The sequence below is a fragment of the Conger conger genome, chromosome 1 (genome assembly GCF_963514075.1).
Source record: "Conger conger chromosome 1, fConCon1.1, whole genome shotgun sequence".
Lineage (NCBI taxonomy): Eukaryota > Metazoa > Chordata > Actinopteri > Anguilliformes > Congridae > Conger > Conger conger.
In genome coordinates this window covers 57008348-57035369 of record NC_083760.1, presented here as the reverse complement: position 1 = coordinate 57035369, position 27022 = coordinate 57008348, and the positions used below count along the sequence as shown (strand labels likewise).

At 43.5% G+C, this 27022-nt stretch overlaps 1 protein-coding gene across 1 annotated transcript; it reads right to left on the bottom strand.

Moving 5' to 3' along the window:
- On the bottom strand, window positions 1–25170 carry macf1b (microtubule actin crosslinking factor 1b). The gene is made up of 35 exons (XM_061233194.1): window positions 24967–25170; window positions 24345–24429; window positions 23710–23951; window positions 22558–22677; window positions 22229–22336; window positions 21523–21741; window positions 20537–20740; window positions 19289–19520; window positions 17589–17815; window positions 17375–17497; window positions 17179–17280; window positions 16650–16751; window positions 16338–16502; window positions 15259–15414; window positions 14224–14421; window positions 13671–13799; window positions 13211–13381; window positions 12231–12386; window positions 11407–11613; window positions 10215–10334; window positions 9901–10070; window positions 9399–9558; window positions 8898–9092; window positions 7705–7830; window positions 7315–7458; window positions 6509–6697; window positions 6009–6123; window positions 5751–5917; window positions 5265–5427; window positions 4861–5015; window positions 4273–4347; window positions 3732–3849; window positions 2872–3044; window positions 2252–2372; window positions 1–1178 (listed from the first exon to the last, which is right to left on the bottom strand). The coding sequence occupies exons 1-35, from the start codon at window positions 25153–25155 to the stop codon at window positions 1153–1155; spliced, it is 5352 nt and encodes a 1783-aa protein (XP_061089178.1). The 5' UTR covers window positions 25156–25170; the 3' UTR covers window positions 1–1152.
- Between the last annotated feature and the right edge of the window lie 1852 nt (window positions 25171–27022).

Genomic DNA, 27022 nt, shown 5'->3' with positions numbered 1-27022 from the left:
TTCTATTTTATTGCAAAATATTTATTTTACAGTTGACTTTACATAGTAATTAGTTACATTCCCATACATTTACACTAGGTTAGATACAGGGCTGTATGCTAGATTAGAAAGCTTTGTATTTTACATGTGTAGCAATACTGGATGCATAGTGGTTATTGCAGCTTGCTAAGAGTTATTACAGTACATTAAAATTCAAGTGGTACCTGTGATCCAGGACTTACATTGAAAAGGTTTATTAAAAACTGTGGTAAACAAGTAAGATCCTAGATCTCCTCATAATAGAAGTGATGTCATCTGAAGAGTGGGCAATTCTCAGTCAAAATAGTTTTTTAAACATGCCAGTGAGTACAAATAAGTATAGCAGCCCTCATAATATACTGTTTTAATAGTTTTAATTATGGCATTTTCTGACCTTGAGAATACTCTGTCTGATAACATGGTCTAAAAGGATTTGGTTCAATTCTGCTGATCAAAGTAAGGGATATTTTGCATGACAGGAACATGTGTGGTGTATTCAAGGCCCATTTTAAAATGTTCATTAAACTAGCATTTGCATTGCTCATACCACAGCAGATCAAATCTGAATAGGAGTCCATGTCGCACAGGGAAAAGCAAGAGTTTACCTTAAGCAAGTCAGAGAACATCACAAACTTTTAACGCTAAGCCACTGAGGTAAAGGAGAGCTACAAAGCACCGCAGGGCATTGTGCTAACATCAATCATAGCATGCCAGTGATATCCAGGCTACACACATCAATATACAGTACCTGCTCCTGCTCGCTCAGTTCTATCATAGATTCCCAAAGGTAGTTTGCCATGTCAGGGAAAAATAATCGTTCTGAGATGAACACTGACACAGAAAAACAATGACACAAAAGAAACCTTGATATACTCAACGTGTAAGAGAGAGGTTGACCAGGCCAGACCTCTGCATTACACCTCATCTGAGTCAGAAGATCTACCAGCTTTGAACAGAATAACTGCCTCTCAGTCGGCTGCCCTTCCCTTCCAGTCAGGGTTCGGTTCCGGGTGTGTGCTGAATGTCTTTCGTCAGGCTGTACAGGGTGCTCTGTGTGGCCCTGGGCGTCCTGGATGGGGCCCCGGGGCTGGTCTGAGCTCAGCATGGCTGCTTTCTCTGGTCCAGGCAGGAAGGTCATGTGGGTGGTCTTTCCGCTTCTTCTGAGGGTCATAAGAACATAAATATGAACTCATTTCATGGGTTCCAATTTGTGGAAACAACTTCTTCGCCTTCTTCAGAATTGTGTTTAATTCTCTGAAGCGGTTCATTGTTCATTGTTGTTTTACTTGTTATGTGGCATTAGATGATTGTTGTTTTTTCCTGTTTTTAAGATGTTTCATACCTTTTCCTGGTTGCATTATCTCATACGTACGACAATGCATTGAGAGTGCTGCTTCATCAGTGCTTTGTACGTAATGTTCAGGGGTGTCATAACAAAGGCCTGGAGGGAATAGAAAAATGGACTACCGAGTCACTCAAAAGGTCTGAACCTGAAAGTTTGCTTTGGGAACAGGGCCCACAAAGACAGAGCAGAATCACTTTGTGCTGTGCCCCTGATATCATTTATATAATCACTAACATGTTTCTCAGGAATCCATTTTACACATGTCTTTCCATGTGACAGCCACCAAGCCTGTAATACATTAGCTGAGTCAGATTTGCAGTTTTACTATTTCTAACAAATTTTAAATGTACACCTTTGTTTGTCCAGCAACTGTAGACTAGGGATTGGGGAAAGTTCAGCCTCTTAGACAGTTAAATATAATGCCTGCTGTACCAACACTCCACTGTAATGCTATAAGTTATATAAACAAGGAACAATAGTAGTCTGTACAGTAGAGTGCATGAATACATGCATGTTTATGGCAGTGTTGAAAAGATCCAAAGAAAATATGATATCAGAGAAATCATTTCCATATCACGAGATTAAATCCTGAATTTATATGTATTATTAGTGTTCATTTATATCCAGGTTGACTCACCTGGTTTATATTCGGCATGTAATCTACATGTGGATGTAATACTGATGCAGCTCAGGTGAAATATCTTCCTTAAGGATATTAGAGCACTGCCACAACTGGGTTGAAACATGCATCTCTGGCTATAATTTGAGTTTTTTGTACTTTTGTACTTTTTTTGTACCCACTTCATGGATTAACACTCTGTGAATTGTGTCACCTTGAATTATGACATTGAATTAATTATCGATTGATAATTACTTAAAACAACAGACCTGGGGGCGATGGGGACCCGTTATCTGCTACCGAGGAGAACTGTAGCTCTGTTCCAAGCGCAGCTATGGAGCTTCTGGGCCGGACGCATCGGTCACCGGACAGACTCCTCCTTAGAACAGACTGCAAGGACGACAGCGCCACACACAATGTCTACTGTACATGTCAACCTCAGAACACTTACTGTATATTACATATGGATGTATTGGACCACAGATATACCCCTGCTGTTAGCATTGGGCCAAGTGTCTTTTTTCTTTTAGTCATTGACATGTGAAAATGTGAACATGGAAATGGCTCAGTGTGACTTAATTTCTTTTCACATGTGGACCTTTTCATTCACACACGGAAATGTTGAAATCAAATGTGAAATTGTGATTGCAAATTTGAAGGTAGGTGATAAATATTGCCAACATTATAAATGCCCTATATCGTTGCACAAAAAAACCTTTCTGGTTGTGGTTTGTATTGTGGATGGTGAGTATAGAAAGACTACCCATGGCCCCTGACCTCTAACCCCTGATCCCTAACCCCTGACTGGTCTCTTCTTTTGTTCCCACATTATGATGGGGGTCAGGATTAGCGGCGTGAGCGAACTGATCCTGGATCAGCCGCGGCGTACCTTGCGGGTTGAGGGGCTGCTGGGAGCAGACGCGCTGCTGTAGAGGCTTAGGCTGGAGTTGGACCTGCTGACCACCAGGCTTTTGGACGGAGCCGTCCCTCTACGCGCAGAGCCAGAAAACGAATCTGGGGATAAGTACTTCTCCTTCATCTTCACGTTGGTCCGACCCTTCACTGCTCAAGAGTTAGACAAGCAGGCAAACATATGTGAGCCATAGCCATGTTATACTTGTCATCCAACTGAGGACTTTCCCAGACTTGGGAATGAGATGGGAGTGGACGTACTGGAATGGAAAATCCCATCTGACAAGACAGATTATTGCATTCTGATGTTCTGAGGTGTACCATATCTAGTATACTGTGCATTCTCAAAGGTAGAAATTAATGCTTTTAATGGGCGCACAACATTCTGGAAGTCTGGAATGAGCCTTAAATGGTTTTCGGTAAAGTTCCTAACTTGAGGATACAACAGCAAAATAACCCATCCAGAATAATACAGATTGTTTTGAGTTCTTCATTTGCTACGACACAGTACACTCTCAGAAACAAAGGTACCAAACATGCCTAAAAAGTCACTAATGATACCCCTGCCAGCAATATATGTAATTTGTACCATTTTTTGCTTGAAAAATACTTATTTGTAAGAGAATATTACTCTACTTTTAGGGCACATTTAGGAAATTTGATCCTTTGATCCTTTGAGGAAAAATGTACCTCCACTGTCACTTCAATTCTGAGAGTGTATGCATGACAGTAAAACAAATTAGCTTCCAAATTCTGCATTCATAAATATAAATATTACACATTCCTCCCATTTTTGGATTCCATTCCTTGCTCATAGAAGCAGGAGGCTATGGGTACCTCTACACGGGTCATTCTTCACCAGGAACTCGTCCAGGGCCGTCCAGCCTCCCCCGACTCTGACCATGAGAGTGCTCCGCAGAATCCGCACCATCCGCAGCTGCTGGGAGTCACCAAACTGTGCAGGGAGATAGAGCCCAGGATTACATACAGTACACCATCAACCGCTGTTCTCCATCAATCTAGGATCTGAGTAAATATCTGGATAACAGATTTCTTTTTGCAGGTCGACACACTTAAAAAATAGTAGCCACTCTATTTCTTTATTTGGCTTTTCAGCATATGTGCACTTGATTTCTTAGCAAGTTTATCCCCCTTGTTATATGTCACATCAATTTTTTTCATCATTTCATTACACATTTATATATTCAAAATGATTTAACAACATAAGTGCGGTTTGAAACAGTGACCCGATGTTCCGCAAAAGATCCAAACCCATAGCCCATTCAGTAGAAACCAGTACTTCACACTGCTTGCTTAATTCTAAGTCAATATGTTCTACTGTAAATTCCTTGACAGCCGTCCTGAGGGGTTCACTGACCTTGTAGCGATTGGCACTGATCTGCTCCACCTGGAATCTCTGCGGACAGCTGCACTGGGACACCTGTCTACTCACCTGAGAGTACAAGTTTCAGTCACATTTAGGTACATTTTGGGCCAGTTTCACAGACACAGATTAAGCCTAGTTCGAGGCTAAATTAAATTTCATATAAAACTCAAAGTCCAGGGCTAAGCTTAATCTGTGTCTATGAAACTGCCTCTTTATGTAATATATTTATACATAAAATACTTCCATGACACTTTTTCCGCCTTTTCCTCCCAATTAGAAAAGCCCAATGATGCTCACACTGCAATGCTCTCTGCAACTTCTGTTGTGATGTTGTCACCACCTCGTTTCACACTGAGGTTAACTTAAGATGGGCTAGCACAGACATGAGTCAGAGGAAGAAGCATTGTGCGCTGCTCAACAGGCAAACTTTCTGGTCACTACACAATTCTCTTTAACCTCCATACTAAACTTCTCTTTGCTCCCATTTAACATTTGCTGTGCCTGTTATATGCTGTACTTTTTTGATGTTGACATTAAGCATTAACATGTGAAGGAAAAAATACACAACGCCATCTTTACCTCCTCATTGATTTGCTCTGCATCTAAAGCTCTTCTGTAGGGGTCTCTGCTAGGATGGAGAGTGCTGACAAAATCATAGTAGTCAATGAAGCCATCCCCGTTAGTGTCGAAGATATTTGCCACCGCCGTCATTTCCAAGGAATTGGTGGGGAATTCTGTAGAAAATCAGATATGTTCACATTATTGAACGTACAGTGCCACCTGTCATATTTGTAAATTCAATTAAATTTAATTTAATTTTAATTATTGTTTTAGATAAGACTGTCACAACAACACATTTACAGAATAACAGAAGGGAAGAAAAAAAAGGTGAAATACCAGCCCTAAGCCCCCATATAGCACGTCTAACAATTTTTACTTGCGGGACTTTTGGAGATTGCGTTGGTGGTTTTAGAGCAGCTTACTAGAGGACATGACGTTGTCGATGAATTCCTTTTGGGTGATGCGGCCGTCATTATCTCGGTCAATGCTGCGGAAAACGTCCAGGATGCGTGACTTGAGGTGGCTGATCCACTGCATGTAACGCTTCCGCCAGACATTGAAGTCAAAGTTGGAAAATTCATCCAGCTGGTGGGATAATATAAAATAGGTCTTCCTTAATTATTAGGACAATTATTAACAATAGTTTTTCATAGCTCCATTGATAATATATTATTGCAATTTCAGGGTTAATCACTGGCATAGATACCAGTTGTCCAGTATGTGTAGTTAATTTTATATTCTCACGCACACACACACACGCACACACAGACACACACAGTGGTACGATTGTAAGCCCAAGGTCGGCTCTGTACTGGGTAAGCCTTGCTACGTCTTTTCTGGCCTGTTTTCCTTCTGCTGTACGATATTAAGCTAAAATGGCATGAACCATTAGCGGGTGCTCTAGTCACCTCTCGCAGCTTCTGCTTGTACTCCGCAAGTCGGCTTTGTCTGGCCTGAGCCTGCAGCCACAGCTGCTGCCAGCAGCTGATCAGCTCACACATCTGAGGGGTTTGGGGGTCCAAGTTATCCAGGGGGAGTGATGTCGGGGGCTGCAGCTTTGCTGCACTTTTTCTCTCTAAGAAGAGACAAACCAGACCATGAATTTAGATGGGAGTGAATGATTATTCATTTCACATTATCATTGTAAGTTCGCGTTTTGCACCTACTTGTTGGAGTTTTGCGACAAGGAGAAACATGCCGCTTGGGGGTCAGCTTATGTTTGCAGGTCCTTGTGACATTTTCAACTTCTGGAAACTTCCGATTCAGTTCATCCATGAAAACCTACAATGAAGAGAAGAACATGTTTTCTTCTATTTACAATTATTATTCTGCATGATACAATGCATGATATGCCTTGTATAGGCAGCTTTAGTATTTAGTATTTGAGTCACTATGTTTCTTTCTATATTGCATGAATATGTGACTTAGCCCAAGGAAAAGGTTGATACCAAGCCTTCACAATGTACAGTAGCTTTTTTTTTAAAATACTGAAGATAAAGGCCTGTTGATTTCGGTCATGTGATATAGGATATACCTAAGATGAGTAAAGACATTTTGTGATAGTTAAAAATATGTTTCATTGGAGTCAATGTTGAAAAATGATTTTAAAAAATGAAGCATAATTTCTGCAAGGGCTAAATGGCACCGCAATCACAGAATCACCCACCGCATGTTGGGCGATGGCTTCCTCCACTTGGTCCATGCCCTCTGGCAGGGGCTCCTGCTCCCTGAGGGTCAGAGACTCTTCCGCCGAGGAGATCCAGTCCAGCAGCCTCTGCACCTCCTCCCGCTCTGCTTCCAGCGCAGACAGGCTGGTCTGAATCCGCTCTCCCTGCTGCTGGGCCCATATTTGCACCTGTGACCAGAGGGGGAGCTAGGTGAGCAGGTGAACGGTCGCCTATGCCCCTCCCAACTAAAAACGGTTGGTTCTCAGAATGTTCCCAGAAATTGTTGGTGTCCTGAAAGTCTGCTTGGTTCCTGCCTGTCATGGCTCCTTTGAAACAGTCCTGTGTTTACATGTGGATGAGTGACAGGCAACCATCAGGATTCACTCTAAAGGCTAACAATTATTAGCTCCCAGAACATTCCCTGTTAGTGATTTACAAATGTTCATAACATTTTCCTAATTTGTCCGGTTTTCCACATGGCGATGACGTATTATAATTAAGTTATAAGTAACATTTCATTGTAAACTAACTGGAATGGAATTTGTGTTTGCCAGACTTTGGGCCAGGTTCAGAAAGAAAAAAATCCTTCCTGGTATTTTGTTCCAATCACCTGAATTAGCATAATTCTTCAGCCAGCAGGAGGTTGAATGAATTAGTGAAATCATCCGGGGGAGTTAATGGGTGGACGAAACAAATGGCAAGACTTTTATTTTCTGACCCTGGACCTCTGCTTGGGGCTGGATATCAACTGAAGGCCGGCATTCAGCTTACGTTCAGTTTACGACAGGAGCTGAACAGTGCTCACCTCCTCGAATCGAGTCCTGGTGACACTTATCCAGGACTTAATGGTGACAAGGGAGTCAGGATGACAGGACGACAGGATCTGCTCTCCCAGGGAACGGATATTTTCCAGCTTCAGCTCCTGGCTGCGCAAGGACTCCATCAACTCCTGCAAAAACAGCCAAACATTACATTACATTACAGGCATTTTGCAGACAACAAAAAGAAGACTTAGAAGCACTTCAGTAGTGAAGATTATGAAGATTGTGATGGTGCTGAATAGGATGATTATATTGATGATGATTACAAACAGAGATAGTAATGCTGATGGTAATGATAATGGTCATGATAATGAGGATAACGACAATGATGATATTCATGCTGGTTACGATAATAATAATAATTATGTATTCACCTGGTGCTGCTTGTGAAGATTCAGCAGGGCGTCCTCTTCTTCTGGAATGGTTCCATACTTCAGGGATCGCTCCGCATCGGAGAGGTGGTCCAGAAAGGAGTGTACAGCACCGTCAAACTCTTCTGCCTGTGGAATTCGCCACAGTGAAAATCCCTGATTCTCACATTTATATAGCCCCTTTATGTCACGGTGGGAGGTAGTACCCGGTGGGTCCACCAGAGGGCTGAGGATCATTAGTTCCACCTGTTCCTCATTAACTCCTGGGGAATTACCTTCCCCAAGAGTATTTAAAGCCAGTGCTGACTCCCTTCAGTGCTTTTGTGTTCAACGTTTGCACATGCACAAAGCCGGTAAGACACCAGGTAGACTCTGTACTGGTAGAGTCAGGTACGGTGTTGGTTATTTATCAAAAATCTCTGAGACTACCAAAAAATAGGTAAGGAAGGCGCTCGGTTGTGGTGTTTGTTAACCGATGCCTTCCTGAATTGTTTTCATTTCTTCCTTTTTGTTTGGGGCTCATGTGAGCCGGTGGTAGAGGGACGTTGTCCCCGGTATTGTATTTTAGTTTGTGTTTTTCTTCCTGAGCTGCGCCTCATGGGTTTTTGTTTTGTGCCTAGCGGTTTTTGCTAGGTTGTACTTTTATTTGGGGAATTCACTATTATTATTCACAGTGCTCACTTCCCAGCACTATATCTGGTTTGTGTATTCGCGTTTTCTGAGGGTTGTTTTTATTTTCTACAGCCGTTTTTTGGGCTTAATTTCTGTTCTTTCCAATTACCGCCAACGGGTTAGTTTCTGTTCCTCCCTGTGTCCCGGGAGAAGGTCTTATTGTTGTATCCCACTTTCTTTATTGTGAGTTTGCCTTCAAGGGTCGAACCTCAGTCGCTACTGGCCCTCCACCCTGCCCCTACCCTACACTTTATCCAAAATGCTTTACAATTGATGCCTGTCATTCACCCATTCACACACACACACACACACACTCACACATCAGTGGTGACTGGCTGCCATGCAAGACACCAACCAGCTTGTCAGGAGCAATTGGAGGTTAGGTGTTTTATTCAGGGAGACTTTGACACACCCAGGACTGAAGATCGAACCGCTCTTACATCCTGACTTAATGTGGCCCCTATCACATTTGTTTATGCTGACTTTACCGTCGCCTGCAGCTAGGGGGCAGACTGGAGGCTCACCTGACGGAGAGCCTGCTCCAGCCTGTCCTGTTTGGAGACGGACAGCCGACACACAGCGTCCCAGTGGCTCTCCAGCTCCTCCATCTGCTCCAGGAGCCAGCGGGTGTCGGCTGTGCTGCCTCTGGTCACGTCTCGCACCGATCTTCTGAGGGTCTTAATGCACCCCGCCCTCTTCCCTAGCTCCCTCTGGAAAACCTGCAGCCCAACAATCACACCTCAGGCTCACGGACACCAATACCAGTACTGTACGTACACCTATCCGATCTACGTACACCTATCCTACCCTTTATAGTTACTTTCAGACTTTAAAGCTAAATTGACTCCAACACTATGCAATAACCGCCTCACTTCACACAAATCTTCCTAAATAATTGGGCTTAAAAAAATCGACTCACTAAAGAAATACAGGAAGTTCACTTTTCTATTCTACATTGGATAGACGAAGGCTTGTTTGGGCCCGGTATGAGCCCATTGTATGAGTTGTTCAACAGTCATATTAACCTTGTGTTTGTCCAATAGATTAGTGACCAAGTCCTTCTCTCCCCCAACAGGTATGTCATCAGTCAGCTGTGGTTCAGCCCTATACAGCCAATCCATTAGAGCCTGGAGGGCGTCTGTGAATTTGCCTGTGTACAACAGTGCCTCCTCCAGCTTATGTTGCCTGAGGAAAACAACAAACATTGTTATGAACAAAACCAAGATATCTGAGGAATGAAGTACATTCTACTATCACAATTTGTATCCTTCCTTTATGAAAGGATATATTGTTCTAGATAACAGCATTTGAAATTCTGTGAGGTAATAGTACTACTTTACTCATATAGATATGGGTCCCAAAGTCCATGTTCATGCTCTATAACAGATTGATTTAACAATCTATCACCATCTACAGCAGGCCTAACCATCCAATAAAGACCTGCCGCATTTTGAGAATCCAGGACCTGTGTTATGGGTAGCGTGTCATTGCCCATCACCCAATCACCACCCTTAAACCCGCTCTGACCTCTCCAAAGACTTCCCGCTGATGGTGTCCCATGAGTCTCGGAGCTCAGACACCAGGTCTTCCAGTTGTTTTCTGTCCATGGGGCTTTGGGATTTCTCGTGAAGCGTCCGTCCTGTCTTCATAGTGGCCTCGTACATGGGCCTCTTCGACCGTAGGAGTTTCTGGAAGTCCTGGGAACGGACACAACAAGCACAGTGAAGATCCAGTGGACAGCAATAATTCAGACATACTGTATGTATTGTGAATACAGTTTATGTTATACTGTTAGTACTGTTCCATAAGAAGGATGAGTTGGAAGCTAAGTGGATCCATACCTTCTGCTCCGTGAGCTGCTGTTTGATTTCCTCATGGGACACCGCTATCTCTTTGTGAGTGTCCAGGGTCCGTTCAACTTCCACCATCCAGTCCAGCAGCATGTGCCAGGATTCACTGAACTGGAGAGGATCAACTCATTTAGCATACAGAGAAAGAAGCTCATCTGTCATACAACATTAGGCTGATAAGAGTGCAGGTTTTCTTCAGTGCTTTGCCCTTCCCATTCTTTTGAACAAGCATGGTCTCCCTGGTCAACCAGCTACCAGCTGTTTCAAAACATAGCTTAGCCGTTCAAGCTGGGAACTGCTTTCAACAAGTCAACCAGCTACCAGGTGTATTAAAACCAAGCTTGAGTTGTTTTTTTAGCAGGGCTATCAATGTGTTTTAAGTCTATACTGTGTTCATATAGCATGTTTGCCAAACTAACACCTTGAATATGTAGCGAGCTGAACTCCCAATTCAAGTATAGGATAGAGTAAAATGAATTCAATTTCATTAAAAAGATAACAAATGGAAAATTAACAAATAAGGCAATAATGATATTCTATTATTTATTATATTAAAGAAAACAAATGCATTTTTCAATTGACTTTAATAGCAATAATGTGCAATTATATAATTCTGTATGAAAACACATTCTTCCCAGCATCATAGTGCTTTCGGTCTGTGTATATTTCGATATTATACTTTTGTAAATACTTTTATGTTCAATTGCCTCCAAAAGTCCAACCCCATGTCCATGTCATATGAGGTGGTAACTGACAATTACAGGTCACAATTGTACTGGCCAACAGGGCTTGCAAGGCTCTGATTAACCAAAAGAAGAAAGTTCAATTTTTAATGTTGGTTTGGAAGCATTAGGGTGAGTAATCCTTTTTGGAGAGCTTTTTGGACACTTTGGGCATGCTTTATTAAAACATACTGTCATATATGTGAATAAAACACATGGTTAATTTTCTTTACATTTTGTATAAAAACTACATTAAAAAAAGCTTTTCTGATCATTCATGTGTCTTGACAAAAAAAAATGCAGATGTTTTGTATTTGAAAATATGTACAAGCTAACATCAAGTTTGTGCACACATTTGGTTGGTCCTTGTCTTAGAGTAGAAACTGAGATATTTAGTGTTAAACTATGAAAACATAAGCAGTGACACACAGAATGACAAAACAAGTCTGGCCAATAAGCACCTGTTTTGCTTGCTTTTTGACAGACTCAAGGCTCTTCCCACGCTCTGAGGTGTGCTGGTGCAGCTTGTCATAGCGGTCTTGCACGGTCACAATGAGGTTCTGAACCACATCGCAGTCCTCCCTCCTGCTGAACTCTTTCAGTTGTGAGGCAGCGTTCTCCACCACGGTCTTCTTCTCACTGTAGGAGTGCACCTCGCTCACCAGCCTCTGAATGACAAACACATCAGGGCACATGCATATTATGTCACATCATGCTCGGGTCATTTGCTTGGTGAAAAAGCACAGTCAAGCGGGCAGTCAAGTCCTTATAACTGCATGCTCACATGACGGTTGTGAACTCATGCACTTAAACTAAGCGTAGTCCACAGGTCAAGTGCGATTCAGGTTGGGACAAACTGCTCATTACCCAGTCACATTATAACTGCCTGATGAGTAGATTTCATATGACTCAAAAAGGAATACATTATGCTGGCAGGTGGGAGGGTGGGTTGTGGAGTGGAATGTTTGTCATGATTATAAGCAGCTCTTTTTGCATCGGCTGAAGGCTGACACCATCAAAAACCACCTTCTCGCACTTTTTTTTAACCAAAATTTGGCTGTAGTATTACCAAATGTGCACCCCACTAATTTGCATAGTTTCCTTTTTCCCACATTTCTTTATGGAACAGGGCAATTATAATATTAACAACATCACCATGATCATTCAAAGACTACCCCTATGAGTCTATGAGTTAGACGTAAATTGAGTATTAACTGACTGTAAAATCAGTAGTTAAAGTACCATCAGCACAGATACACAGAGAGTAACACATGCAAACACACACCCTGTGCTCCTGCAGCTGAGCGCAGACAGTGTTTAGTATGAAGCTGGGGACAGGGAGAGCCGCAATGGCCCCCTCACACTGGGACATCCTGGACAGCAGGTCCTGGATGGAGCTGTGGAACTCCTTGGCAAGACTCAACCCCTCAGTCAGCTTGGCCTGAGGGAGGACAAAATGGATGTGACGATTTCCATACCCCAAAGGTATGCCAACTTACCTAGCATTTACACTGTCTGGAATTTTGGCTATTTTCTTGATAAGCACATAAATGTCTGCAGAAGATTGTGCTTGTATCCTTATATGAAACATTGTACTGTGATCTAATCTATGAATGAATCAGTGTTGGTACATACAGTTAATAAACTAATTTAGCCCAAGTAATTGGTGGAAGCAAAAACCTGCATACACATTGGCCCTCCAGGATGCCAATCCCTCCTTTAAATGGTTACTTTTGCATTGTATCCATCCATCCATTATCTGAATCCGCTTATCCTGATCAGGGTCGCAGGGGGGCTGGAGCCTATCCCAGCATACATTGGGCGAAAGGCAGGAATACACCCTGGACAGGTCGCCAGTCCATCGCAGGGCACACGCACCATTCACTCACACACTCATGCCTACGGGCAATTTAGACTCTCCAATCAGCCTAACCTGCATGTCTTTGGACTGTGGGAGGAAACCGGAGTACCCGGAGGAAACCCACGCAGACACGGGGAGAACATGCAAACTCCGCACAGAGAGGCCCCGGCCGACGGGGATTCGAACCCAGGACCTCCTTGCTGTGAGGCGGCAGTGCTACCCACTGCACCATCCGTGCCGCCACCTTTTGCATTGTATGAAATATCAAAATATATAAAATGCACACTATGTAACTGTAATGCAGGTTGTAGGCTCAAGGTGTGGAGGGCCAAGCAGAATTATATTGTACACACTATAAATCAATGCAGGCACCTCATTAAGAGCACATAACACCATTCTCTGACCTTCCTTTCCTGAGCTTTGCCATTAACGGTCTCCCACTTCTGCTCCAGAATAGACAGGTTGTGCTCTGTGCTGGAGCCCCTGGCCACATCACCGCTCTCTAGCAGCCTGCAGATGGCGCTCCTCACGCTGGTGTAGATGTCCAGCTTGGACTCCATCTCCTTGCACAGCTCCTGGGGTCAGAAAAGGGAGGTCAGCGGATGCTCAGCTGATGCCGTGGGGTTGCATGTGACAGAGCAGGGAGCAGTCTAAGAGGGCATGATGTCATAATCTTAGAGCACTGAACTAATGGCCATGGGTTCTTCAGTGTGTCACTGCCATTATAGTCTTGGAGCAAGGCACCGTTTCAATGTACTTCACTTTAACATCATAGATTAACTGTGATCTGTTTGAGGGCCCCAGCACAAGCAGGTTATACTGTAAAAGATGTGATAGAGTGAGGAAGCAGTGTGATGATGTTACCAGGTGGGCGCTGAGCCTCTCACTGGTTTTCTCTGGCAGCCCCCACACTGGCTGAGAGGAAGATAGCCTCAGGTCAGTGTTCTCCAGCCACTGGAGAAGGTCTTGAATTTCCATCATCAGATCCTGGACCTGGAAATCAATCAATCAATCAACCAAACAATCAAATCCTTCACATGGCAGGAGGAACAACAGCCGGTATTAATGTACACAAACAAATATTGTTTTATATAATATTTGCTAGTCAAAGTAAACAAACAATAGATGGCGATAGAGGGTCATTTTGAAAATTACTAAAGTTAATAACATTTAGTTTGACATAATTTTTTTCTTAATGGCATGTTTATTTATGAGTGATATGATATATATATTTTTGTATTTATGGCTTGTGTCACAATGTCACAAATGCCTTACTATAAAACATATTAATGGCAATAATCTGTGCATAATGGCTACGATACAAGTATTCCACTTGCAAAGTAACTTGTAAAGGACTGAGTATGCCCAGACTACGCCGCCCGGAGCCTGTGCTCTGGGCAGAAGTCTGTGACCTCACCTGTCCCAGGTTGTTCTCCAGCTGTAGCTGCCTCCTCTCCGTCTCGCAGCGCACAAACTCCCAGCGCTCATTCAGCTGCTCCAGCTGCGCCTGCAGGCCGTGGGGTCTGTCCCCCGGCCCAGCCTCCAGCAGCTCCTGGCCTGCCTGATTCAGGGACTCCACCGTCCGCACGTGTGACATCACATCGTTCCGCAGAACCTGTCAGAGGGATGGGCACACGGGTGCCGTCAGCCACAAGGTACTCGCAAAACACTGAAGGGCCTGCCCAGCTAACACAAAACGCCCAGAATGCCAGAGGATAGAGCCCTGGTGGTGCACGGCTAAGGCATTGGACCTTGATGCAGACATCAATGTGATGCAGCTGCACACGGAGGACCAGGGTTTGTGTCCCGGTCCTGCCAAAAAGCAGAGTTTGGACAGCTCACGTGGGAGCGGCATAATTGGCCCAAGGGTGGGGGGAGGGACTAATTGGACCCTGATTGCCTTGGTCATGATCACAGACTGGAACAATGCGGATTGGAGAAGGTTAATGATCAACTAGATCACTAAATCTCACAGGGCCACTGAGGGATGAGGACGTAGACAGTGTATCCTAAGTAGTTAGCATGGGTAATTGGAATAGTAAGGGAACAATTGGCAACCAAATTGGGAGAAAATGGGGAAAAAATCTGAAAGAAATGAATGCTGGAGATTATTTTAGTTTTAATTTGTCATGGGATAGCATGAAGGCAAGAATGTGTCAATTCATTTTTCCAAACAAGTTCTGTCTTTTTCATTTGAGTAGGAAAGAAAGGATAATGTTCAAGAGACGTCAAGGAAATTAGCGTGTTGGGAATAGTTTGGGAGTATTCCCTTCCAAAAACTGTTAGAAGGGTGGATCCTGCTGGTTAACACTCACACGCCACACATCTATGAGAGTACATCTGACAGATGAGAGCAGCACAGAATATTCCCATGGACTTTAAGGAGAACCTGAGCCCTGTCTCTCAACAAATGGCGCCATCTCCCCAGGCACCGGGTAATCTGACACCGCACCTTGTGTTTGGCCAGCTCAATCTCGCAGGTCTGCAGGTCGATGCTGATTGGCCGGCGGCCGCGCAGGAGGTCTGCGGTGTGGGACAGCCAGGTTTGCAGCTCATCCAGGGTGTTCTGGAACTGACCCAAACCCAGCAGCGCGCATTCCAGCTGGTGCTGAAAACACATCACCCCCACTGTTACATACTGTACCCCGTGCATTAGCCCAACAGTGACTGGAGCTATTAATTTCACTGTACACTCTCAGGAATATAGGAACGCTACAAAAAGGGCCTAAAAAGGCGCAAATTCTTGTTGCTGGGTCGGTACCCTATAGGGACATAAAATTGAGTCAGCAATATATAAATAATTTGTACCTTTTTTTCTGGGAAAGAGAACATTACTGTACTTTCAGGGTACATTTGGGAAATTTGAGCCTTGGAGAACAAAAATGTACCTCCACTGTCACCTTATTTCTGAGAATGTAGGAGCATATTCAGATAATGTATGTGGGAATATACCAGTATACACGTACATAGCAACAGGAGAGAAGAGTGCAAAAATGTGCTACATGTGCATGAAAAAACAAAAACAGATCTTTGGATTACTGAATGACAATCATCGGTGTTACTGAGTAACCATACGTTTTACTACTAAATCACCAGGTGAAACACCATGCTTTGAATTCTCAACAGAAACTCATGGTGCAATTTGGCTCTCCTGGTGCGCAGCAGTGTCAGCAGGCTTTGGGCCCAGTAAGAAGCCTGGTATCAAATGTCTGAGTTGTCTTAGGCCTGTTTAACTTCCTTCCTCTGTTCTGTGAGTGTTAGTGGTTTGCAGGGAGCTGGAAACCTGCAGTATTTGTGTCCATCATGACTGGCGGTTATTAGCCCTAGGTTTCAGCTGACAGTTTGGCATTGTATGGAAAGTGGTAATAGGGGTGTCATATCCAGGCACGTACAGTAATGAGCAGATCCAAAAGTCAGCACTGGTACCTGACAAGTGAGTAAATACCCTGCACATTCTGCAGTTCGCGGAGTACCAGACTGCTGCCATTTTGTAGCGCAACTCAGAAACAAAACGAGGCTGCAGCGCTGTACCTGTCTGCTCACTGTTTCCCTCTCCAGGGCATCCCAGCGCTGACGGAAGTCACACAGCGGGGAGACAGAGCCCGGTCGCTCTGACCCCGGGGAGAGCCGGCAGACGAAGCGGTGGTTCAGACTCTCCATCTCGATCTTCTTCTGGTACAGCTCCCGCTTAAACTCCTGAGGAGAGAACGACACAACCTTGATCGTTACCGCTGAAGTTTGAAGCTATTCAGTAGCCAATCAAACTGAATGGAGCAATAATACAAAAATAAAATGAATGCAAAGTAAAACAAAAAGCAGCTGGCTTTTGCCGTGCAGGGTCACCTTCAGGTCACACAGTTGATGCTTGACAGTGTCCAAGTCGGCCCCCACCAGGAACTCCTCAGTGGACCTCAGCTCGGCAGACTTCAGCCACTCAAACAACCCCTGCAGCAGAAGAAAATGTCATAAATTTTGAGATATCAATTAATTTATGCAGAAATCCATGTATTTTTTAATTTCTCCCTCTTGATAAAATTTTTCATTCATCATGCATTTATTCATTCATTCAAAGTCTTCATACTTCACAATTGTTTACATTTAATTACCAAATATATTTTGTACATCTTTCACATAAGCAAATAGTTCATTTTTAAGACTTTTTGTGAATAACAAAAGCTAATGTTATTAGTCAGGGCTATGCGTCTCACATTTGCTATGAACACACATGCTGTATATTCGTAAAAGGCAGTCATTAAAAATAAACCATTTTATAATTACTACTAAAATTAAAGAATGCTATACTGGCTTATGCCAGACATATCCCTTTGCATTAGTCCATAAGCTTCTCTGCAGTAGAAGTGTCATACTGTACCTGCATACTATCCTGGTAGCGTAGCGCCATCTGCAGGGAGCCCTCCAGCTTGCTGTAACACTCAGTCCACAGCTTGCTCAGGTTGTTCCAAGTGCAGTAAAGCTACGAAATGAGCGACAGCGATATGGTCAGTTTGCCTTGTGTGTCAGTTGTTTATCCGAACTAGTGAGGTCTGTGATTTTCTTAACACACTTACCTCATCCAAGCTCTTGGTGACATCTGGTTTGTCAGTGTCCCCACATGCTGACATCAGGTCCAATCCCAGAATGCCGAGCGTGTCCAGATCGCCCTGCAAGCTGTCTATGTCTTCTCTGAGAGTCTGAGGAGACAGAAAGTGAGGTCGTAGGAAATTTTGCGGTAACGTTTGCGAAGCGGTTCAAAGGGAGAACGTGTTCACTGCAGCTCGGTACCTGCATGGTCTCCAGGCTCTGGCGGATGGTCTCGGCATCGTTCCCGTTGCCGTTGAGGTCGAGGACGGCCTGCTGCGTGTCATTGAGCATCGCCGTAAGGTCGTTGACGTCGCTCCAGAACTTTGCGGCCAGGTCCAGGAGGTTGAGGAGCCACTTGTCCCTCTCTTGAACTCGAGTATGTGCCTCCTCCCATGATTGTCCCAAACTAGCCACCCGCTCCTGGACAGCTAGAGGGGGCATATATCCTATAAATTCTGCAGTATCTCTCCAGATAACAATTCTGGGCTCCCAGAATGCTTCTAGAACAGGGGTGGGCAATTCTGGTCCTGGAGGGATGGTGCATATGCAGGTTTTTGTTCCTACCAATGACCCAGGCTAAATGAGCTAGTTGGCTGTATACACCGACACCGGTTCACTCATGTACGTAGATAAGATCACAGTAAAGCGTTTCATATAGGGACACAAGAACTGTTTCTGGCTGCCTTTCATGAGCTTATAAATAGTGTAGCTAAAGTTCCAAAATGGGGGTGTAAACCCTCCTCGCCCACCTCAAGAATGTTAGTATTAGCATTCTCGAATCCCTATGCAACAGTTAATATAATGGTCATTGGTCATTACATGGTTAGCTATGAAAATGCTGGGTAGATAGATGGATAGATATACTTTGCTGAACACTGTGCGGTAATTTGTCCTCTGTATTTGACCCATCCTAGTTACTTCGGAGCAGTGCAGAGCCCAGGACACACCTGGGCTTGAACCACCAACCTTTCAGGCCCCAGTCATGTACCTTAGCCACTACGCTACCGGCGACCAGTGACACGCTAAAGAATAAGCAATGATATGCTACAGGGTAAGCAGTAACACACCACAGGGTAAGCAGTGACACACTACAGGGTCAGCAGTGATACACTACAGGGTCAGCAGTGATACACTACAGGGTCAGCAGTGACACACTACAGGGTAAGCAGTAACACACCACAGGGTAAGCAGTGACACACTACAGGGTCAGCAGTGATACACTACAGGGTCAGCAGTGATACACTACAGGGTCAGCAGTGACACACTACAGGGTAAGCAGTGACACACTACAGGGTAAGCAGTGATACACTACAGGGTAAGCAGTGACACACTACAGCGTAAGCAGTGATACACTACAGGGTCAGCAGTGATACACTACAGGGTCAGCAGTGATACACTACAGCGTAAGCAGTGATACACTACAGGGTCAGCAGTGACACACTACAGCGTAAGCAGTGATACACTACAGGGTCAGCAGTGATACACTACAGGGTCAGCAGTGATACACTACAGGGTAAGCAGTGACACACTACAGCGTAAGCAGTGATACACTACAGGGTCAGCAGTGACACACTACAGCGTAAGCAGTGACACACTACAGGGTAAGGAGTAATACGGGGCACCTCCCCGTAATATGGGGCGGCCTGTGGCGTAGTGGTTAAGATAAATGACTGGGACACGCAAGGTCGGTGATTCTAATCCCGGTGTAGCCACAATAAGATCCGCGCAGCTGTTGGGCCCTTGAGCAAGGCCCTTAACCCTGCATTGCTCCAGGGGAGGATTGTCTCCTGCTTAGTCAAATCAACTGTACGTCGCTCTGGAGCGTCTGCCAAATGCCATTAATGTAATACACTACAGGGTAAGCATTGATAGCGGAGTGAGTTCTCCCGGGCGGCCCCCACCTGCGCAGATAGAGCTGTTCCCAGCTGCGAGGGCACTGCTGAGGAGCTCTGTGGCCTGAGCCCTCACTGCCTTCAGCCCCAGCTCCTGCTTGGACAGCTCTGCCAGGGTGTGCCTGTTGTCCTGCAGCTGCTCCTGGATGCGTGTGGTCTGTCCCTGCAGGAGGACGGGCGACTGCAGGCGACAGCGCAGTCGGTCCAGGCTCTCTCCCATCAGGCTGATTCTCTCGTTCAGCTGCAGAGGGAGGACAGGGGTTATGGAGCTGGACAGGCTGGATGGTAACAGAACCACAGACCAGGCAACATTCCTGGACTTCTCACACATCAGCTACATACTTAAAGCGACATGGCTCAGGCAGTAAGAGCAGTCGTCTGGCAGTAAGAGGGTTGCCGGTTCGATCCCCCACCCGGGCTGTGTCGAAGTGTCCCTGAGCAAGACACCTAACACCCAAATGCTCCCGACGAGCTGGTCGGCAGCCAATCGCCGTTGGTGTGTGAGTGTGTGTATGAATGGGTGAATGAGAAGCATCAATTGTACAGCGCTTTGGATAAAGGCGCTATATAAATGCCATTTACCATTTTAAAGCATTTGGGGTAACACTTTACAATAATGTTACATTAACTGACATGAACTAATGTAGTTGTTAGATCATTCATCAATAACATACAGTAAGTCATGGTAACAACTACATTCGTAAATGCCAATCAATAATGGAATGAAAAAAGCAGTTACGTGGTTAATGGTTAACTACTGTAATTATAAGTTTATCCAATGGTGAGCTAATATTCATGTAACTTATACATTAGTTAGTAGTTAACAAATACACTGTAAGTACCATTAAATAAAAGCTGATTGTCTGTACTTTTGTCTCCTATTGATCTTTTGATCTCAAATCCAAATGTCTTCCATATACTGTTACCATACTGTTACCATAATTTTGAAGGACATGGTATACATTATGTAGCTATATGAGTGTGTAAATGTTTGTGTGTGCATAATAACTCACCTGTGATTCAGCTGATGCTTTTATCCAAAGCAATTTATAGTTGATTAGACTAAGCAGGGGACAAGCCCATCTGGAGCAATGCAGGTGTTAAGGACCCAACAGCTACACTTGGTCTTTAACCACCAACCTTCCAGGTCCCAGTCATGTCCCTTATCCACTAGGCTACAGGCCGCCCCTACAGTCTGCCCTAACCCAGTGCATCCATGTATGTGTGTACAGTGCGTACAGTATATGAGTGCATTACCTGAGTGTAACGGGGCAGGGCCTCGTCCAGCATGCCGGCTGCCTCTCGAACCCGCTCTCTGATGCTGCTGTGCAGTTCCTCAGCCTCAGAAGCCCTCCGACAGAACTCTTCCCCCTGAGCGGGGCTCAGTTCTGACAGACGCCTACTGACCAAGCGGAGGCGTGCTATCAGGGGCTTGTGTTCTGCAACAGACTCCCGCAAGCCCTGTGCATACAACAAAGAAACCCATCAGCGCAGGACTAGGACAAACCACTTTTTCCTTAGTGATAAGCAGCACATAAACTGACGGAATGGTGCACTACTGCCATCTAGTGGGCTGGGGTTTTAAAGGCAGATGCCAGATCATTACAGTCTATGCATTGATCCTGTGGAGATGAAAGTGAAGACTGCCTTTGTACTATTATGGACACCCCCTACCTTTAGCTCTGCAACCCCTCAGCTTCTCATGAAAGTAGAAGGCTTTCAAGTGAAGTACACCATGGGTATTTACCAGTGTACAGAGAATTTGCTGCAGTAATTCCTCAATACTCATTAGTAGGTCCTAGACATTTTTACAGTTACCTGAAAAATGTAACTAGAATCAAGATATCAAAGACAAGAACACTAATATTATTACATAAATAAAGGCTTTGTAGTATGGAAACAGGTTTCTCTGGGATTCATGTTTCTTATTTTCTTAGTATTATTTTTAATGTGCTATGGCATCTCAGAATCAGTAAAAGCTAAGCAAAACTTGTTTTCTTTTTTAGTGAAATATTTGAGGTTTGTACTTTTTGGGAGCCTTTAATAAATCAACATCTGGGTAAGATCAGGAATTGCTTTCTTCCAAAAAGTGGGAGAGAAACAGACTTGCAGTGTTCAGTGTTCTGTCAAAAAGTAGACTGGAAAAATCTGCCAAATGTTTGGACTGGATGGCATCCAACAGTATATAAGCTAATTAGTCCAATAAAATAAGAGCATTGTGGGGAAAAAACAGTAAGTGCTACCTGTAAGAGGTCCTGTTGATCTTTGAATGCTTCGTAACTGACAGTGTTGAGAGACAGCTGGCCAATCAGGGCTTGGGTCTCCTGTAACCATGGGGAGACCTCTGCATGGCTCTCAGAGAACTGGGACAGAAGCGACTGAGCATGCTCCAACTGAAGCACAACGTGTGAGTTCCTGTCTGATACAGACTGGCATTGTTCCTGCAGAGAGGCCAGGTGTATCTGGGGAGGTGTAGCCAACAAAAGGAATTAGTGCAGCTAGTACCTTTACAGTATGTTAAAATACTACACAGGGGACCACTCAGTTTGTGTATAGTTTTTTCAATAATTTCAAGAGGGTGATTCTGTAAGAAATGAGAACCCTGAGAAAAAATGTATTTGGTTTATTTGGTTATTTTGCCGTTTATTTATTATTTTATGTCTAACAACACAGCACAGTACACACACACACACACACACACACACACACACACACACACACATACACAGAAAGAAAACACTTCAGCTCTACAGTAGGTTTTCATTAATGAGAGAATCTGAAAAGCACATTTTGAATCTATTTCAAAAAGTATTCACTGATTATTATACACACCAATACTGTTTAATGTATTGCTGATTTAAAAATAGATAAAAACAGTTGATGGAAATGCTTTTCTCTGCTGAATGTAAATTTGTTTCTGTAGTTTGGTGGTACAGTAGTGTATCATACCTGCAGTTCACCTGTTTCCTCTTCTTCACTGTAACTTTGCAGGATTTCTGAGATCTTCAGCATTTTCTCAATATTAAACCTGTGCTGGAGAATCTCTACTGCAAGTATCTAAAAATAACAAAACATTAACATCAACACATTTACATAAGTGTTTTGTTGTACAAACCATTAATACATGTTTCCTACATGGACTGCTGACTTGGCATGTACATGCTATGTCCAACTAAACTGTCGTTCTGTGCTTCATCTCAAAATATGGAATTTGGAAAGTTTTCATGATTTTTCTTGCATTTTCAAATTGAGTACATGTGAATGCATGTATGAATTACCTTTTGGTCATACAGCTGTGTGGAAATGAGGTCCGCATCCAAGCTGACGGTCTTTAGCTGCTCCAGCCTCTGTGCCGTGGCCTCAAACCAGGTCAGCTCCTTCTCAGCAGCCTGCTCCAGCTGCAACAGACACCCAATTCAGTTTCACATTAGACCGCTGCTCTCCTTCCAGTACATTCCACACACCGTGATATTACTGTGTTACATAGCATAGTGCCAAACTGTCTGTAATTACAGATATCAATTAAACCCTTTGAGCTTCAACGGCTCAGTGCATGTATAAAATACTCAAAAACTGATGTACCGAACATTATAAATGAATATACAGTATACACTCTCCAAGCACTTTATTAAGTATTTATCACATATTTTTTAGACTTCTACTGCTGTAGTCTATCCACTTAGAGTTATGATGCGTTGTGTGTTCAGAGATGCTCTCCTGCATACCACAGTTGTAATGTGTGGTTATTTGCATTAGTGTCACCTTTGACCAGTCTGGCCATTCTCCTCTGATGTCTTTCTTTAACAAGGTGTTTCTGTCTGCAGAACTGCTGCTCACTGGATTTTTTTCGTGTTTTTTTACACTATTCTTTGCAAACTCTCGAGACACGTGTGCATGAAAATCAAGCTGTTTCTGAGATACTCAAACCACTCTGTCTGCCATCAACAAGCATTCCATGGTCAAAGCCACTTAGATCACATTTTTTCCCCATTCTGATGGTTGATGTGAACATTAACTGAAGCTCCTGACCCGTATCTACATGATTTTATGCATTGCACTGCTGTCACACGATTGACAGATTAGATAATCACATTAATAAGTAATGTAGTACCTATGAACTAGACTTGATATTCATGTCTATGGATACCTGATGCTTTATGTGAATTGTACCTTATGTGACCTGTGTTCTTTAGTTGTTCAAGGACCTTCAGTGTGGATTTACGCCACTCATGAATTTTCAGAGTAGTAAACTTGCAGTTTAACATCTTCTGCCCCACCTCAAAATATTTTGGGCGCACACCAAGAATCATCACATCTCAAAAAGCCAACCATCATCTTTTATGCATGTCAGTTTGAATAAAAGTGACTACCAAATAAATGCAGTAATGCTATGTAATGTAATGTGTAATGAAGATGGCTCAATGCCTCACCCTCAGACTCTCCGTGCGGCACAGGACGGTATCCCCTGGTGACGTCTGGCTCCCAGTTCCCACCAGCTCCCTCTCAATCCTCCCCAGCCAAAGGTGGAGGTCCTCCTGGGAGGAAGTGCAGCGACTGGAGGCCTCCAGGGCCTGTTCCAGCCTCTGCAGGATGTCTGCGCTCCCAAGGCTGAGCACTGAGTACCTGATGCCCAGGCTGTCGGCCTTCTCCTGGACCAGCTGGGACTCCTCCACTGGGGACACACAGAGAGGTCAGAGGGTCCCAGAGCTAGCTGCTATTTACCGTTTAATAGCTCAGTTTTTGGCAATTAGGTGTGGAGGCGTGTACACTGTACAGTACAGGGCAGGGACAGAGGGCCGGTGTGTACGCAGGAATTTGCCACCAGTTACCAGTTAATTAGCCATATGCACCATGACGGATTCACTTGCAAATTAGACCACAACAAAATGCTACAAGACAAGAACATTTCTCAGCTGCTGTTTATACGATGAAATGTCACAGATCATGACAGATCATGTAAATGATTGGACTAATTAAAGAATTAAGAATTGGAGTTGGTCTGAAATCCAGAAACAGATCATCTTTAACCATCATCTCTGGTATAGGGTGTGAGATTAAAGCTCACCTGATATGACCTTCATGAGTTCATAACCGTTCTGTCGAAGCTCTCCCAGGGTCAAACTTTTGGCTTTGATTTCTTCCACTGCTGCCTATGTGTACAGGCAGAAATATAAATGAAAGCTGCAAGATGGCTATTACATCCACTGCTACTGCTATTATTATTGCTACGACTACTGTAACAATTACATGTAGGCATCTAGAAGATGCTCTTATCCAGAGCAACTCATAAGTGCACACATACAGGTTTAGGCAATGAACAGTGATGATAGAAAGACATCATGGTCACAAGCAATAGCAAGTAATACCTAATCTTAGAACATAAAGTAAGAGTGGGTTTAATAGGGAAATACAGAATGTAGTATTATTAGAAAGCAAATTGGTTGTATTGGCCTACTACTACTGACAATAATGGTTAATGTCATCGCTATGATCATCATCATCATCATCATCATCATCGTCATCGTCATCAACATCATTATCAACAACATCATCAACAACATCATCAAGAATCAAAACTGCCATTCTTCTAGGATTACTAATAATAATTATTATCTTCATCACATGTTACATGGATACGTAAAAGGATCTGGTAAAACTGGATCTGGTGATTTTATCTCAGACCATACCTTGGCCCGCTCAGCGGACTCCTGGATGTGGCTCATACTCCTCTCCGCCCCCCTCAGCTCTGACAGGTCCTGCTCCACACAGATCAGCCACTGCTGGAGGCCCTCCATGCTCTCCTCAAAGCATTGCGCTCTGGGAAGGATGTCCTCCAAAGCTCTGTGCCTGCCACCCCAAAACCACAACACAGACATATGAGACACCGACACTCCAACAGTGAGTCTACTGAGGGATTATGGAAGTGCAGCTCTTGTGCTGTGATTTGGCGACCACATGGAGGTGAATTGGAATGGCAACCGTAATTGAAATAATATTATTTAATTGACCCACTTATATATAAGTGGGTCAAAGTGGGTCAATTTCAGTGGCCCATTCCTTATGTGGTTAATATCATGTTTTCAACAAACTGTACGGTATGTAAAAACAACTATCTATGTATACATTTTGAATGGTACTTTAACAGATGCAGTATTTTACTTGGCCGGTAGTATGGCACTGGAAAGTCCATTAACCAGTGTGTTTGTAATGGTTATTAAAATGATGTCATTCTGAATGCACTGAATGGTAAAATATATGTTAAAAACATATACTAGATGTGCACTGAGTATAAAAAGATACTTTAAAAATGCTATGCACTGGGTATAAAAGGATAAGTTAAAATTGCTGAGTTAAAATGCTGTAATCCATTGCAATGCAAGGTAAAAAAAAAAAAAAATAGGGTAATTCATGCAACGTTAAAAATGTGCAATGGATTGAGTTAAAAAATGCATTCTGATCTGCAGATGAGGTTATTATAATCCATTGCTCTGGCCTTCGCCTACCAGGTAAAAGGTTAAAAAGATGGAGGTTGAAAATATATAGTCTATGCGTTTGCAGTGTTTCCTTGTTTCGTCAAGTTTAGTTATCAGTTCGGTCATTATACTATTGGACTTGGTCGCAGCAACATCGTGTCCGTGTTTTTATTCTTTCTATTCCCCCTTACAGGTAAGAACGAAAGTTGTTAAATTTTCACGGTGTACATATGTTTCCTATGCTAAAAGGAACATGCAGGGAGTAAAATATCCGTGTCTACGGCAACTTTAGCCAGTGAAATTAGTTTGGCAAAATCTTAAAAGGTGGCCCTGATGTTGCATGCTTGCTAGTTGCGTTACGCAGGAGGCAGCACATTAGAAACGTAATGTCCGCCATTTTGTGAGGAAGCATTTCATGACAAAGCATGTTTGCCATGTATTCGTTTTACCTTGTATGGTTAATCTAGTAAAATGTTACAGTTTATGTCATGAAGTGGAGAAACATTCGGGACACGTCTGGATCAGAATTATGCTGTTTATTTCTTAGCAGGAGCCAAGCTAAAAAGATCGCTCTTTCAGCTGCTCAATTAGGAAGTTGGTATCGCGCGTCACCGCAAAGTGTCATGGGAAACGTAGTGCACCAAGATTTACGTCTCAGTTACAGTTTGCGAAGTATATCAGTTAAATGTGTAAATGCAAAACTAATTTCATTTATGTTCTAAGTTAAAGCAAGAGTGAACTATACTCGGGTTAAATGCATAATAATATTAAGTATTGAAATAATGCACATATTATGCTGTTTATTTTAATGATGGAATAGGTAATTTTCTGAGTCAGTTTAAAGCTACTGTAAAGGTATTCCTTTTATAATACTGCAATATTTTTCTAATTGTGAACTTCTGAAAGGGACCATGATTTGTTTTTCTAATTGTTAAAGGGACAGTACACTGTTTGTGAAGTTTGGTGAACACTTGAGAAACATGTAAATATTAATGTTTTTGGAAGATACATTATAACATTAGGGCAGCATGGATGGTGTAGTGGGTACCGCCTCACAGCAAGGAGGTCCTGGGTTCGAATCCAGGTCGGCTGGGGCCTCCCCTTGTGGAGTTTGGATGTTCTCCCCGTGTTCTCTCTGGGTACTCTGGTTTCCTCCCACAGTCCAAAGACATGCAGGTTAGGCTGATTGGAGAGTCTAAATTGCTCATAGGTGTGAGTGTGTGTGTGTGTCTGTCTGTGTGTGTGTGAGTGTGAGTGTGAGTGTGAGTGA

Excerpts from the sequence above, each read along its gene's own strand:
- macf1b (XM_061233194.1), bottom strand. The coding sequence starts at position 25,155 with ATGTCTGTGTTGTGGTTTTGGGGTGGCAGGCACAGAGCTTTGGAGGAC. Across the intron at positions 17,281-17,374 it reads TCACCAAGAGCTTGGATGAG|CTTTACTGCACTTGGAACAA; the intron begins GTAAGTGTGTTA and ends CTCATTTCGTAG. Across the intron at positions 1,179-2,251 it reads CGGGTCCCCATCGCCCCCAG|AAGAAGCGGAAAGACCACCC; the intron begins GTCTGTTGTTTT and ends TATGACCCTCAG.